Below are 12586 nucleotides of genomic sequence, written 5' to 3'. Positions count from 1 at the left end.
CCTACTTCCTGTCCAGACAGGAAGTTGCGTCATAGGACTGTACCATTAAACAGAAATGTTGTAGGGGGTTCCCGAAACTCACACTAAATGCCTGAAGGGCAGAATACTAGTATTTAAGAAGAGATAATTTTGCAGGTTGTGTTTGGCTTCATTGATGGTAGCTTATAATGACTGAACAGCAAAGAGGAAATAATTAGTCAAAAAGCTGCTATTGCTGGAACCTTTATGTGACTCTGCACTCATGTAGGTAATTTCCTAATTCAAAGTGACTTGCAATTAGCCAGTTAGCTGCCAACAATACATACCTGCATTGGTAGCCTCCTCCAGTGGTCTGTCCCCTGCAGGAGGAGCAGGGAGGGGTGGAGGAAGATGGGGCTCCAGGCAGGGTGGAGGACACCTCAGGAACCTGCTGGGCCTCTGCTCCACCTACTGCTTCCCCTCTACCTCCTCCAGCTCCCCCTGATCCTCCCCCTCCTCCCAGTGGCTTGTGGATGCAGCACTGTCCAGAAAACTCCCTGCAGATTTTCTCCACCGCTTCACGAACCACCTGGTCCTTAAACTGTGGGGTGAAGTTGGGAGAGTAAGAAAGTCCATCTTTTAGTAATAAGACATTTCCTTCACCAGAAAACCTAACTTGTGCTGAAAGACAGTGTCACCTCCATCTGGTTGTTCTTACTTTCTCCATGTAAGAGGTGAACCAGGCAGGAGGAGTCTTGTCTTCTTCTTTAGTGCCTTTCACTTCTTTCATGATCACCTGATCAACAGAAGAAGAAAAATCAATCAGAAAAAACTACACCCACAACACTGGATGTACACAAAATAACATTGGTGTTAGCCAGTGTGTGTAGAGGTGGCATGGAATCATCATCATCTTACAAATCATTCCAATGTGATACGTTTCTCGCCTTCAAAATAAATCTATTGTCCATGACATGTTGTGGTTTAACAGGGAGTCACGTGCCAGACTTTCCTTGAGTCTTCACTGCCTGGCAATTTCATGCTGATGACAGGGCAGGATGATAGTCCCCAGTGTTGTGCCAGTTCTCACTTAAAAAGAACTAGTTCAAATTTCAGTTCATGTACATAAAAATTAACTAGTTCACATTCATTTGTACCGTTTTTTTTTCTATAAAAAGAATAAGAACCTCCTTCTACCCATCAATCACCAGCCCAAATCATTGCCACTCCCAAAATAAATGAATGATTGTATACCACTGAAGAATCACAGACATGAGTAACATTTAAAATCCGTATATAAAATTAATCCGTCTGAGTTTTAACTCGTTTGTTTATAGAACTGCTTGAAATGCTCAAACAAACTGGCTTCAGCAGTAGTAGATGCGTCTGTACCATGGTTGTATTACCATCTGTACCGCTAGCACTGGCCTTGGAGGGCCGTGTCGCAGGGTTACTTCTGTGATAGTGTTAGCTAAAGCTAACTCTATCAATCTTAAAATAAACTCATCACTGGTAGCCTTGTTACCAAATCGGTCAGAGCTGCAGAATATGTGCCCTCCAAGAGGCTGCGACAAGCTGTCTCCTGAGGGAACGCGGAGTGTCTGCCCTTTGTGCTCAGTGGGGTATAGACGTTGGTCATCCTGCTGTTGGTATCAGCTTATTAAGCTTACTTTGTGCTCTCGCTGTTGTTCCCAGCATGTGATAGCGTTGGTAGTTTGTGTTTTTTTACAGTTAATGGCAAGAAGGTGCTTGCCTAAAAAAAAAAAGAAAAAGAAAAGAAAAGAAAAAGAAAGCAACATCGGTCCATGTTTTTGGTTGTTAGTAGCCAGCAGTGGTGTTTGAGCTGACAGGTTTACTAGCTTAGCTGTTAATATCAGTTGGTGAAGATTGTGTCTTTTCCAAACATGCTTTTTGGTTTGTTCCAACTGTAAGTAACATTGCTCTCGCTGGAGCTGATCTGTTAGATGTTACAACCCTGGTTTGGTGACAGCAGTGCTCCCAGTATACATACAATGTCCTCAGTGGGGGTTGGACAGCCTTGGACACCCTCTTAGAAGCAGGAGGAGGGTGTGTCCCATGTCTCGGAGCCGGGCTCTCGCTCCTCAGACCAGAGCTCCATGGATGACACAGGGGCCAGCTCTGTGAGGACTGCCACTTGACATGCCATCTGACACGGTGCCCGTTAGTGCCTTTTTACGATGCAGGCCACCCGCTGCTGCCTTTACTGTTCCCCTCTCAGAGGAGTATTTGAGGGAGCTGCATGCATGCTGGGAGGACAGTAGAAGATGCTCCCATCATACTTCAGATGGCCTATCCTTGGCTGCTATGCAGGATACAGTTCGGCCTGCATCACATGCCGGCTATTGAGCCTGCTGTTGCATCCCTCATAATGCCCCCTGATGAAGCCCTGAGACCAGATTCCAGGTGTCCTCGACTCCAGTGTTTAGTCACTGATGATCCGTTAATGCAGGGGTTATGATGTAACATCACACATGGGGCGGATCGGCAACTATTTCTGTCACTTCATGCTCACCTTTCTCAGCTTCCCTGCGATAAGCAGGGGTAGATGCTTCCATTACCAGCCTCAGTGATGCTTCATTGCAGGCTTTTGCCTTTATGTCCAGGGAGCTTGGATGCCTAATGTCCACCTTGGTGCAAACTCAGCTTGACTCCTTTCTGGCAGGCAGAGGGTTGCTGTGACTGCCGCCTTCTCCCTCTCCCTACCATTGCCATCATCTCACGCCAGGAGTTACAAGGGGCTTCAATGCCCCGATGCTTGGAGGCCAGTCGATAACTTTCATGGCCCAGCTCACTTGTTCTGCAAACCACCGAGCCTGGGCTCCTCATTGTCCCGCTCCCAAGACCTCCAGAGGTCATGAGACCAGGGATTGAGGCCTCAGGGCCAGTTGTCTGTTATTTTTCCCAGCAGTAGCTCAGATGCTAGGCTGCTTACATTTCAGATCCCTGGGTGGTTTCATCCTTGGTACAAGATCCAATTCCAATGCAAGCCCCCAGCTTCCAACTGGGTCGGATTGACCATCATTCCAGGACCTGGCAAAGGCTTTAGCCCCGAACGAGGGCTTTTCACCAATCTGGCCGAGGGTGCAATAGAACTGGGAAATCCCCTGTCACATCCAATGGGGTCCAACTTGTCTTGTTTTCTGGTGAAGAAGAAGACAGACGGGTTTCATCCAGTCCTTAATGTAAGGGAGCTCAACAAGTTTCTCAAGGTACTGACATTCCACATGGTTGGCACAACAGCTGATCGACCTGTTGACCCAGGGGAATGATTCACATCCATCGACTTGAAGGACACTCTCTTTCATGTGCCATTGCACCTCAACAATGCAGCCTGTTTTTACGTTTTGCCTTCTATGGCCGTTGTTTTCAATTCCGGGTGCTTCCATTCGGTCTCTCCGCCCCTGCACTCATGGGGCATGAAAATACTGGACAACTGGCTGATCTGTGTACCATCAAGGGCACAGGCGACCCGAGTCACAGCTCCTTCTCTCACGCTGGGTCTCACAGTCAATTTTGAGAAGAGCTCACTGACTCCTTCTCAGAGCACAATTTTCATTGGTGTGGCTCTGAACACTATCACACGGCTTGTCCATCCTCTATCACACGCCTTGTCCATCCTCTCAGTGTGTGGATCAGTGTGTGGATAACATTCTGCGGCTCCTTGCCCACTTCCAATAGGGCAGGGCATTGCCATATGTCCAGTTCCTGTGCCTCTTTGACAAAGCGACAGCGGCCTCAACCGTTGTTCCCTTGGGCTTATTGTCTGCACTCCCTGCAACGATGGCTAAACATAGACCAGCTCCAACGTCCATCCAGAAATCTCTCACATGTGTGGTGTAGGTGAGGTGTGTGTGCTTGTATCTCGCACTAATGGGACTGAGAGCGAAAAAAAGAGAAGCGCCAAAGCAAGTTTATCCATGTATAGAAACAGTAACTTAAGACATAGCCAGACAAATTGGTTCATAAGAGACAGCACTGGACACACAGTCTGCTTCGCGTTTCCCGGGCAGCTGCACCACTGCTACTGCAGCTCTGTCTTTCTACATACAGTTTGCCTATTTTTGTTTACAATTGTTTAGAGCAGTGATTCTCAAAGTGTGGTACGCGCACCACTAGCCTTTTGTTTTTGCTAGCAAAAACAAAAAGGCACAAACCAGTGAGGAGATATGACGAAAACTATATCAAATTTGGATTTATTTGGAGCGGGAGAGAGGAAGAGCCCAGGCCGCAGTGTGTGATATGTGGCGACGTTTTGAGCAACGAATGCATGAAACCATCGCATGACCCAGACATTGCAGGACTGTGTTCACAGAGGCACGCGCACCCATCACATTAAGCTCATGTAAGTTGTCATCAATAGTCTGTGTATGTTTAAGTACAGCTGTTAATCTTAATGCTCTTCCTCACTTTTGTTTTATTCTTAATCTTATTGTTCTTCCTCTCTGTTTGTGTGTGTTTCTGTTTCAGAAAGCAGCCATACAGTAGTGTGTGAAGTTCGGACAGCCTGTTTTGATTTTTTTTTAATCAAGTACAGTACAGTTTTATTTAGTCTTTAAGAACTGTTTTTGTTTTTTTTTACATTTATTTACAAGTACAATGTTTATTTTACTTTTATGTGCAATATATTTTAATTGAATCATTATTTAAGAACTGTTTTTTTTATTTTCCTATATTTAAGCGCAGTGTTACTGTTCAAACTGTGTAAAATGTTACACTGGCTGACAATATTAAATATACTTCTTTAGGAATAAAACCTCTGCCTTGTTTTTGATGAATGCTTAGGCTTACTACGCTACTGTATAGTGTTGGTCATTATGGTGGTACTTGGAGAGCCAAGTATTTTCTGAGGTGGTACTTGGTGTAAAAAGATTGAGAACCACTGGTTTAGAGCAAGACACAAATACACAGAGAGAGAGAGAGAGAGAGAGAGAGAGAGAGAGAGAGATCCGGGAAAATGTCATGTCTGTGTCATATTCATATAAAGTTCATATATTGAAACTATAGGCTAGTGAAAGGTGTCATTTATATATAACACTGCTGGTATCGTATCAGTATGTATATCAACAAATGTTTCCCTGTGTTTTTGCTGGGAGCCGCTTATCATAAGTGAAAAACAGGCAAGATACCGAATCTTGATCACACAAAGCAGCAGCGAAGCATGAGAGTGTGTCTCTTTATGCATCAAAGGGTTAAATCATGCATTTATCAAGTTCTACAGAGGAGATTTCTAAATATCGCCATATATTTTGTGTACTGAGACGACTTCAGCTCTTTTAATGCTTTCAAGAAAAGAAAGCATTAAAAGAGCTGACTGATTTTACTTATACTGATCTGTCTTTTCACTAATACTAGTGACACTGTTCATGTGTTGACGTGTTGACGTGCTGACATGCTGACATACTGACGTCAGTGTGGTGTCTCATCTGCAGTCTGTAGAGTTTCTGTTAGTGGGGGAAGCGCTACAATTTGTCTGAAAAATTCTGTGTAACTCATCCTTACAGTCATGTATTTCGGTCTTCACAAATCATTTCTTCCTGATTAGTAGATAAATTCATCCTGTTTTATACAAAGTGTGTACATGAGCACAGAGACTAACATAATTTGAAAAGTGACACTCCAAGTGATGCGAGCACCCTCAAACCAGAAGTAACCCTTCTTTTTAACTCGCTCCTATTTCCACACTTTTGGCTCTAGAAACACCAAAACCACATAGAGGTGTTCAGGAGAGTCTTGTGGCACTGGCCAAGTGATAATTTTGCTGATATGATGTACTGTTTTGTATTAAATTGCAGGAATTTGAGAAGTTCACTGACCCCTTTCTCCCATTATTTGTATGAGCTCTGTGTCTTCAACAGCCGGACTATCTCTTACACACACAGACACACAGACACACACACAGACACACAGACACACACATTTACACACAAAATTGACACATAGAAATGTAGACAGACAGACAGGCAGATAGACAGGCAGATAGACAGTTTCATTCACGAAACATTTAGCTGTTAATTTCAGTTTGAAATCTAACTGACTCCACATTACATACATTTTAATTGGTGGATTACTTTTGGAGCTGATTGTGATTGGTCAATTGCCTTTGGAGCTCATTCTGATTGGTGGATTACCTTTAACCAGTGTTTGTCAGGTGCTACCTTTTTCAAAGAGAAAGACAGGTGCGCATCCAGTGAGACAGCATTGTCACCTTATCAACCTCTGAGTGGAGGGAGGGGGCACACATCTGGGGCAAATTACCTGATTAGAGACTCCTCTGATATGTGTGGTGTTTATCAACCACTTTACTGACAGTTCTGCAATGACACACATCTCAACTGTTTTCACTGGAAATATGTTTCAGTCCAGTTTTATTAAGGAAGCATTTGGCAGTTAATTTCAGTTTGTCATTCTGACTGACACAGAAACACACATAAATACAGACAAGCAGAAAGGCACACAGACAGATAGACAGGCTCTCAAACACACACACACAAACACACACACACAAACAGATACACACCCCCACTTTGCGCCATATTAAACCATTCAGCTATCAAAATGTTCAGCTTCATCAAGAGATGTATCCTTACCTTCAACTTTTTGATATTATTCATTTTCGAAATGATCATTTTTTTCTGCAATTTTTTCACAGTGTAAGTAAATGGAGATGATGTTCAAATCCTTTAAATCTATTGCGTCCTTGAAATTTAACTTCTTGAGCATACTTTCAGCTATAGGCTTCATTCAAACTTAAAAGTTTTCACAACACAACGCTATTTAGCGATTATTCGGCTTATTGATATCTTAAATTAAAGTTTCTAATGCTAGGATGCAGTTCATATTTCACCATAATTACTTATTCACTTTTTAAAGGCATTTTATTCTAACTTCCACTTTCGCCAGTAAATAAATTGGCTTTCAATTGTTTCAACAAAATGTGTCAATTGTCAGCGTTTGCAGTTAAGGACTTCCGCTCCTCCAGTTTAAAATTTTGGCATGTCATTTTTCAAAGCACTGTACTTTTTTTTAATCTTCTTAATATGAGCTGCTTTCTCAACTATTTTAACAGTGTGTCAGAGATCTCCTTCAGGTGTGACATTTCCTGTTCTGATGATGTTTTTCTGTTTTGTACATTTTGTAATTTTTTTTTTTGAGTTTTGTGCTGTTTGTTAAACCGTTCATCAACAGTTCGGGTCTTTTTGAACCATTTTATTCATTCAACCTCCAGCTTACAATTTTTTCTTTTATCTTCAGCCATTGCTTGAGCTACTTTAGCATTGCTTCAGGAGTTGCTTCAGCTTCTTCAGCATTGCTTCAGCAATCTCATTCATCTCTCAGCATTCACACGCATTTTCTTCAGGAAATGGATTTTCTAGTTATTCTTACTTCTTCTGCCTTTTCACAGTCTCTAACTACTCCTTCATACTTTTTTGTACGGAAACCATTCAAATATCAAATCTTTCAGCTTGTTCTGTACATTATCGGGTGGACAAAACTTTTTATTACTATTTATAATTTTCAAAATATTAAGCTTGTTCTGCAATCTTTTTGCCATTCAAATGAAAGGAAAGAATATTCAATTCCTTGAAATCTTCAGCCTCTTTGAGCTTCAACTACTTCAGCATACTTTCAGCTACAGACTTCATTCAAACTTTAAAGACATTCAGCTATTAAACTTGTATTCAACTTTATGATATCATTGCAGTTTTTGAATTATCACAGTCTTAGTTGCATGCTTTGTTTCAGATAATTTTTGAGCTTATAATGGGTGTCTATTGCACGGAATGTTCAGGGCTTGAGGGGATGACATCACTCGTCCTTATGGCCACATAATTTTCACACATAATTTCTTCCTCAGTAGTAGACAAATTTGTCCTGTTTCATACAAAGTGTCTACCTTAGCACAGAGATAACAGAATCTGAAATGTGACCCTCCAAGTGATGCGAGCACCCTCCAACTCTACCATAGACTGCAATACAAATTCAGGAGCTGATTTCAGGAGAAAACGAACTATTACGGTTTTCCAAAAATCGCAGTTTACGTTTTGTGTCATTTTCAGACAGTTTCTGAATTTATAATGGGTTTGTATTGCACAGAATGTTAAGACTTATAGTGGATGACATCACGCACAGATAAGATATCAATCTCTTTATTGAAGCCTTGGGACGACCATGGTAAGGTGATCTTTTCAATAGGACTTGCAGTTTCCCTCCATTATCCCATTTTAGAACACAAGTTTCATCTTAAAAGCTGTTGTCTGTCTAGGGAGACAAAGGGGGTTTGTGTGTGTGTTTCCCTCCTCCCCCTGGTGGCCACAGTCACCGTAGCAGCCAGTGTCTCAGCAGTTGCTACTGACAGTTACTGGGCAGAAATGGGCAAAGCTGGGGAGTCACGTAGCGCAGGCGCCCCATATATAGAGGCTACAGTCCTCGCTTCAGCTGGCCCCCGGTTCGACTCCCGCTTCGGACGGCCCTTTCCTGCGTGTCATTCCCCCCCTCTCTGCCTCCTCATTTCCTGTCTCTCTACTGTCCTGTCCATTAAAGGCACAAAAAGCCCAAAAGATTCTTCCAAAAAAAAAAAAAAAAAAGAAATGGGCAAAGCTGACTGTGATTGGCTAATTAGACTTAACGTTAACTCTTAGTCTTTTAACTCAGGTAGTAGAGCAACTCTAAGGTAAATCAACTCAGTGTCTTAGCATGTACTTGTGTGTGTGTGTGTGTTGTGTGATTCTTCGCGTGAGGTAACTTTGGCATATGCTAAATTTACAGTATAATCACATTGAATCTGTGTCTGTTTGTAGGCTTATTGATTTGATATAAAACATATAATTTTTCATGAATCAATTGTGGATACGTGTCAGGGATGAAAGCCCCTGTATGAGCCAGTAGTGGATGTTGCATAAAGCAAAATATCGAAAACACACACTGTCTTTCTATGTATGGAGTATGCCACAAGTAAGAGTGCATTGTTTTAATTTTGTTTCTTTGCAACAATGGCTGTTGCTTGTATTAAAGTTACATCTGGATATGCCCCTGCTGAATTTACAACATATCTAGACCGACATTGGTTTTATGTTTGTTTGTAGGCCTATCGATTTATTTCTTATTTGGTAAATGGTACGTTATATAATTCTTAATAATTTATTATAATTATTAATAATAATAATAATTAGCCTATTACAGACAGCTATTTTTTTAAATTTTTTTAGAGACAGTCCGTTTTGAAACAAAACCACAATTCAGTGTGATTACCAGGCTAAAGCTAGCAATATCCACTGTAGTAGCAGAACCGTGTGAGAAAGCGGGGATGAAGTGTGAAAAACATTCACTTGGAGCTCCTGTTAGCCTGCTGCTAACACCATGGCTGCTCCACTATGACTATGAAACACATACCTTTAGGTCTATAGAGTCAAATTAAGGTAATTACTATTTTGAGCTTGTGAAATGATAACATCGTTGGATGTATGTCACTTTTTGTGTGCATGTAAAGAAAATATATATTTTTGCATGTATCTGATATTATAATATGTTAAACGCTTTATATACAGTCTATGGTTTTTACCCAAGTGGTTACACCACACAGCTAGCTTACATGCAGTAAATTAACAAGACATGTTATTACAAGTTACTCCTCATATATGTAATATTGGCCAAATGTAGACATATACGCAATTAGCTACTAAGATTACTTTAGCACATAGCTATAAACTTTTCTTTGAAATATGGAATCTAACTGTGTTAGCATTGACTTTGCACCATGCAGCCGGGAGTTTGGTGCAGTCAGGTTGCCGGGCAGGTGCTCCTCCCCAGCTCCACCCTATTGTCCATAATGGACAGTTTGCCTTCATCTAATTGGCTGGTCATTGGGAATCGTGGTAATTGGCAATTCAGACTACATTTATTTTCCAGGTGTAAATATCGGATCAAAATTGGTGCTTGTAACTCCTAGCTTGTAGCTTGTAACTTTTTACACACGTACAAATTATATTTGAGTGCACAAAACTTTTTCAGACATTCACAAAATATTTCTACAGTTACAAAACTTATTTACACATTACCAAATAAATTCTCACATTCAGATATGTGCACACATTTTTTTTTTTTTTTACATGCAAACAAAAAGTGATATACAACTGCAGGCTGTGAAATTATTTGTGAACATCATTTCACAAGCTCATAATATTAATGACCCGGGGCGTCGGGTGGCGCAGTGGGTTGAGCAGGTGCCCCTGCAGTCGGCCCCGATTCGAATCCCGCATCGGACGGCCCTTTACTGCATGTCATTCCCCCTCTCTCTGCCTCCCCATTTTCTGTCTCTCTCTACTGTGCTATCCAATAAAGGCATAATAAGCCCAAAAACTACACTTGAAAAAAAAAAAAAATATATATATATATATTAATGACCCTTATTTGACATAAGGTCCTATGCTAGATACATCAAACACTATTAATTATAGGGAAATTCATTATTTTATGTCAAAAATTCATACAAAAGTTAATATTATACAAAAGACTCATCCATACCCAGCAACACTGGAATACACTGGTGTGATGTGTCACTTACAAAGTTTATGAAAGTATCATGACTGATACATACACAAAGAAATACACTGTGTGTTGGGGTCTTACCATGCCCTGTTCTGGCACTGCAGCCTGGACCTTGCGGCTGACCACCTGGGCCAGGGCTGGGCAGTGCTGTGGAGGTCTGAAGCCCTTCTTGGGCTCTGCTCCACTGGCCTTGTTGGTGGGGACTCTTGCCGGCTGGCCTCGAGTCTCATACACGTTCATGTGCAATCGATTCCCCTGCCTTGCTGCACTCTGGGAAACAAGTGAATGGGTTAGTTAATCCAGTGTTACAAAATATAGTATTTCCTGACCTGTAGACTGTATGACCGTGTTTGTGTGAGAGTGTGAACTTATCTGACTGGCTGGATTAATGGCTTTGACCTGGGAGATATCTACTGCTTATTGGTTAATTCAAAACATGCTAACTTTTAAAATGCCAGGTTCCCAGCAGTCTGGCAGCCGCACTGGTTCCGTCCTCTGCCTCTCTTTTTGTTGTGATTGTGTATATTAAATCTGAGATATTGTTTGTCCTAGTGTCCTAGTTGGCTACCTCTTAGTATCTGTGATAAAATATCTACCGTTTATTTGTAATTAGCACTGAAGTTGTAGGGATGAATGCGCATATTCTTGTGTTTTGTACTAATTTACTTTAGGGCAGCAGGTCGGATCCCACCAGTGGGCCATGAAGGTACTGCAAGTGGGTCAACAAATCATTTGAAAACAGTACGATTGTGTGAAATGATATAAATTATATGAAAAATACAATTAAAAATGAAATGATCTTTAAATTTTTTTTTTAAACATTTAAAACTTTATTATGATGATCACTATCATAAGCCAATGATGGGAGCTTTCACATTTTCGCTGCTGGAACACATCATTTACTTGTTTGTTATCTGAGTCTGATTGCACACTAACAGATTGCATCCATAGCAAAAACTGGAGGGTCAAAATGGATAGCTGGTTAGCACCAGGAAGAGTTACAAGGAAAGAGTCTAGAGACAAAGGGTGAATCGCCAAACAAAAATGAATAATTGAGTTTCTCCTGCTTTCAAGTCAGTCCTGATTTTCAGGTGGGCTATGAGTTGGAAAAGTTTGGGAACCACTACTCTAGGGAGTTACAGTAGGTTTGATACTTGTTTATTGTTTGTCTGTTTGTTTGTTTGTTTGTCTTATCTGGGATCAGTCAGCACATTTGCATGCAGCTGCAGAAAAACTAGACCCCATCGCTGTGTGAAAACAAGCACAGGTTGAGCTGAGCAGCAGCTAAACTGGCTGATGTGTAAGAGAACTTCATCATCAAGTGGCACACAGAGGAGGCGGGTTTAATAACTTCCCAGCATTCACTGGGGCAACAGAATGATCAGATTTTAAATATTTTTATTATGAAGCATCTTCTTGCATAGATAACCACAATCAATGAGTAACTGCTTCTTATGTATAATCAGACAACAAATCCGAACATGTAGGAGAAAAAAATAAAATAATAACAATATCAAAAAATAAAAACATTTAAATTAGACAAAACATTGATCAAACCAACAGGAAATAGAAAAGAAAAAAAAAAAAAAGGTACATAAACCGCTGAGCAAAAGTGCAAAATAATGTATAAAAGTACATAAGAGTAAGAAAAAATATAAGTGTGCGACATAAAAAGTAATACAGTCATATTTGGAGCGTCACCTGTAAGAGTCCTTACCGAAATAATAAAATAGAAACACATAGAAATCTCAAACAAAACCCTCCTAACCGTCACCCTCATCCCTGCCCTGTCCCCATCTAGGACTGCACTACAAACAGGTTCCACCTGCTAGAAGAGAAATCAGGGTTGCCAATTTTTTTTTCCCCCACCAGTTCTGTGGGCCAAAGTTTCAATGTTCGGACTTCTTTCTTTTTCCAAACCAACAGAATACGTTTATTTGCAGTGACCAGTCCATATGCTGAAGCCATTGTGCCAGTTTTAGTTTTAGGACCCAGAATTATTAAAACTGGGTTGGGTTCTATCTGAACCTTCAGTACAAGTGATAAAAATGCAAAGACATCC

The 12586-nt window shown here is 41.0% G+C and overlaps 1 protein-coding gene across 3 annotated transcripts in view; it reads right to left on the bottom strand.

Annotated features, from left to right (window-relative positions):
* The window catches only part of nbr1b (NBR1 autophagy cargo receptor b), a 65968-nt gene that overhangs the window by 35478 nt on the left and 17904 nt on the right, over positions 1-12586 (bottom strand). For 2 of the 3 annotated variants that reach the window (XM_056400702.1, XM_056400703.1), the window contains exons 5-7: positions 10606-10794; positions 677-754; positions 306-559 (exon numbers count right to left, since the gene is read on the bottom strand). In XM_056400702.1, coding sequence (XP_056256677.1) covers positions 306-559; positions 677-754; positions 10606-10794 — 521 coding nt within the window. Of the gene's footprint in view, positions 1-305; positions 560-656; positions 755-10605; positions 10795-12586 lie in introns of those variants that run through there. The other variant, XM_056400704.1, reaches the window with a different exon arrangement.

The sequence above is a fragment of the Seriola aureovittata genome, chromosome 17 (assembly GCF_021018895.1).
Source record: "Seriola aureovittata isolate HTS-2021-v1 ecotype China chromosome 17, ASM2101889v1, whole genome shotgun sequence".
Taxonomy (NCBI): Eukaryota; Metazoa; Chordata; class Actinopteri; order Carangiformes; family Carangidae; genus Seriola; species Seriola aureovittata.
This window is presented reverse-complemented; position numbering and strand designations above follow the sequence as displayed.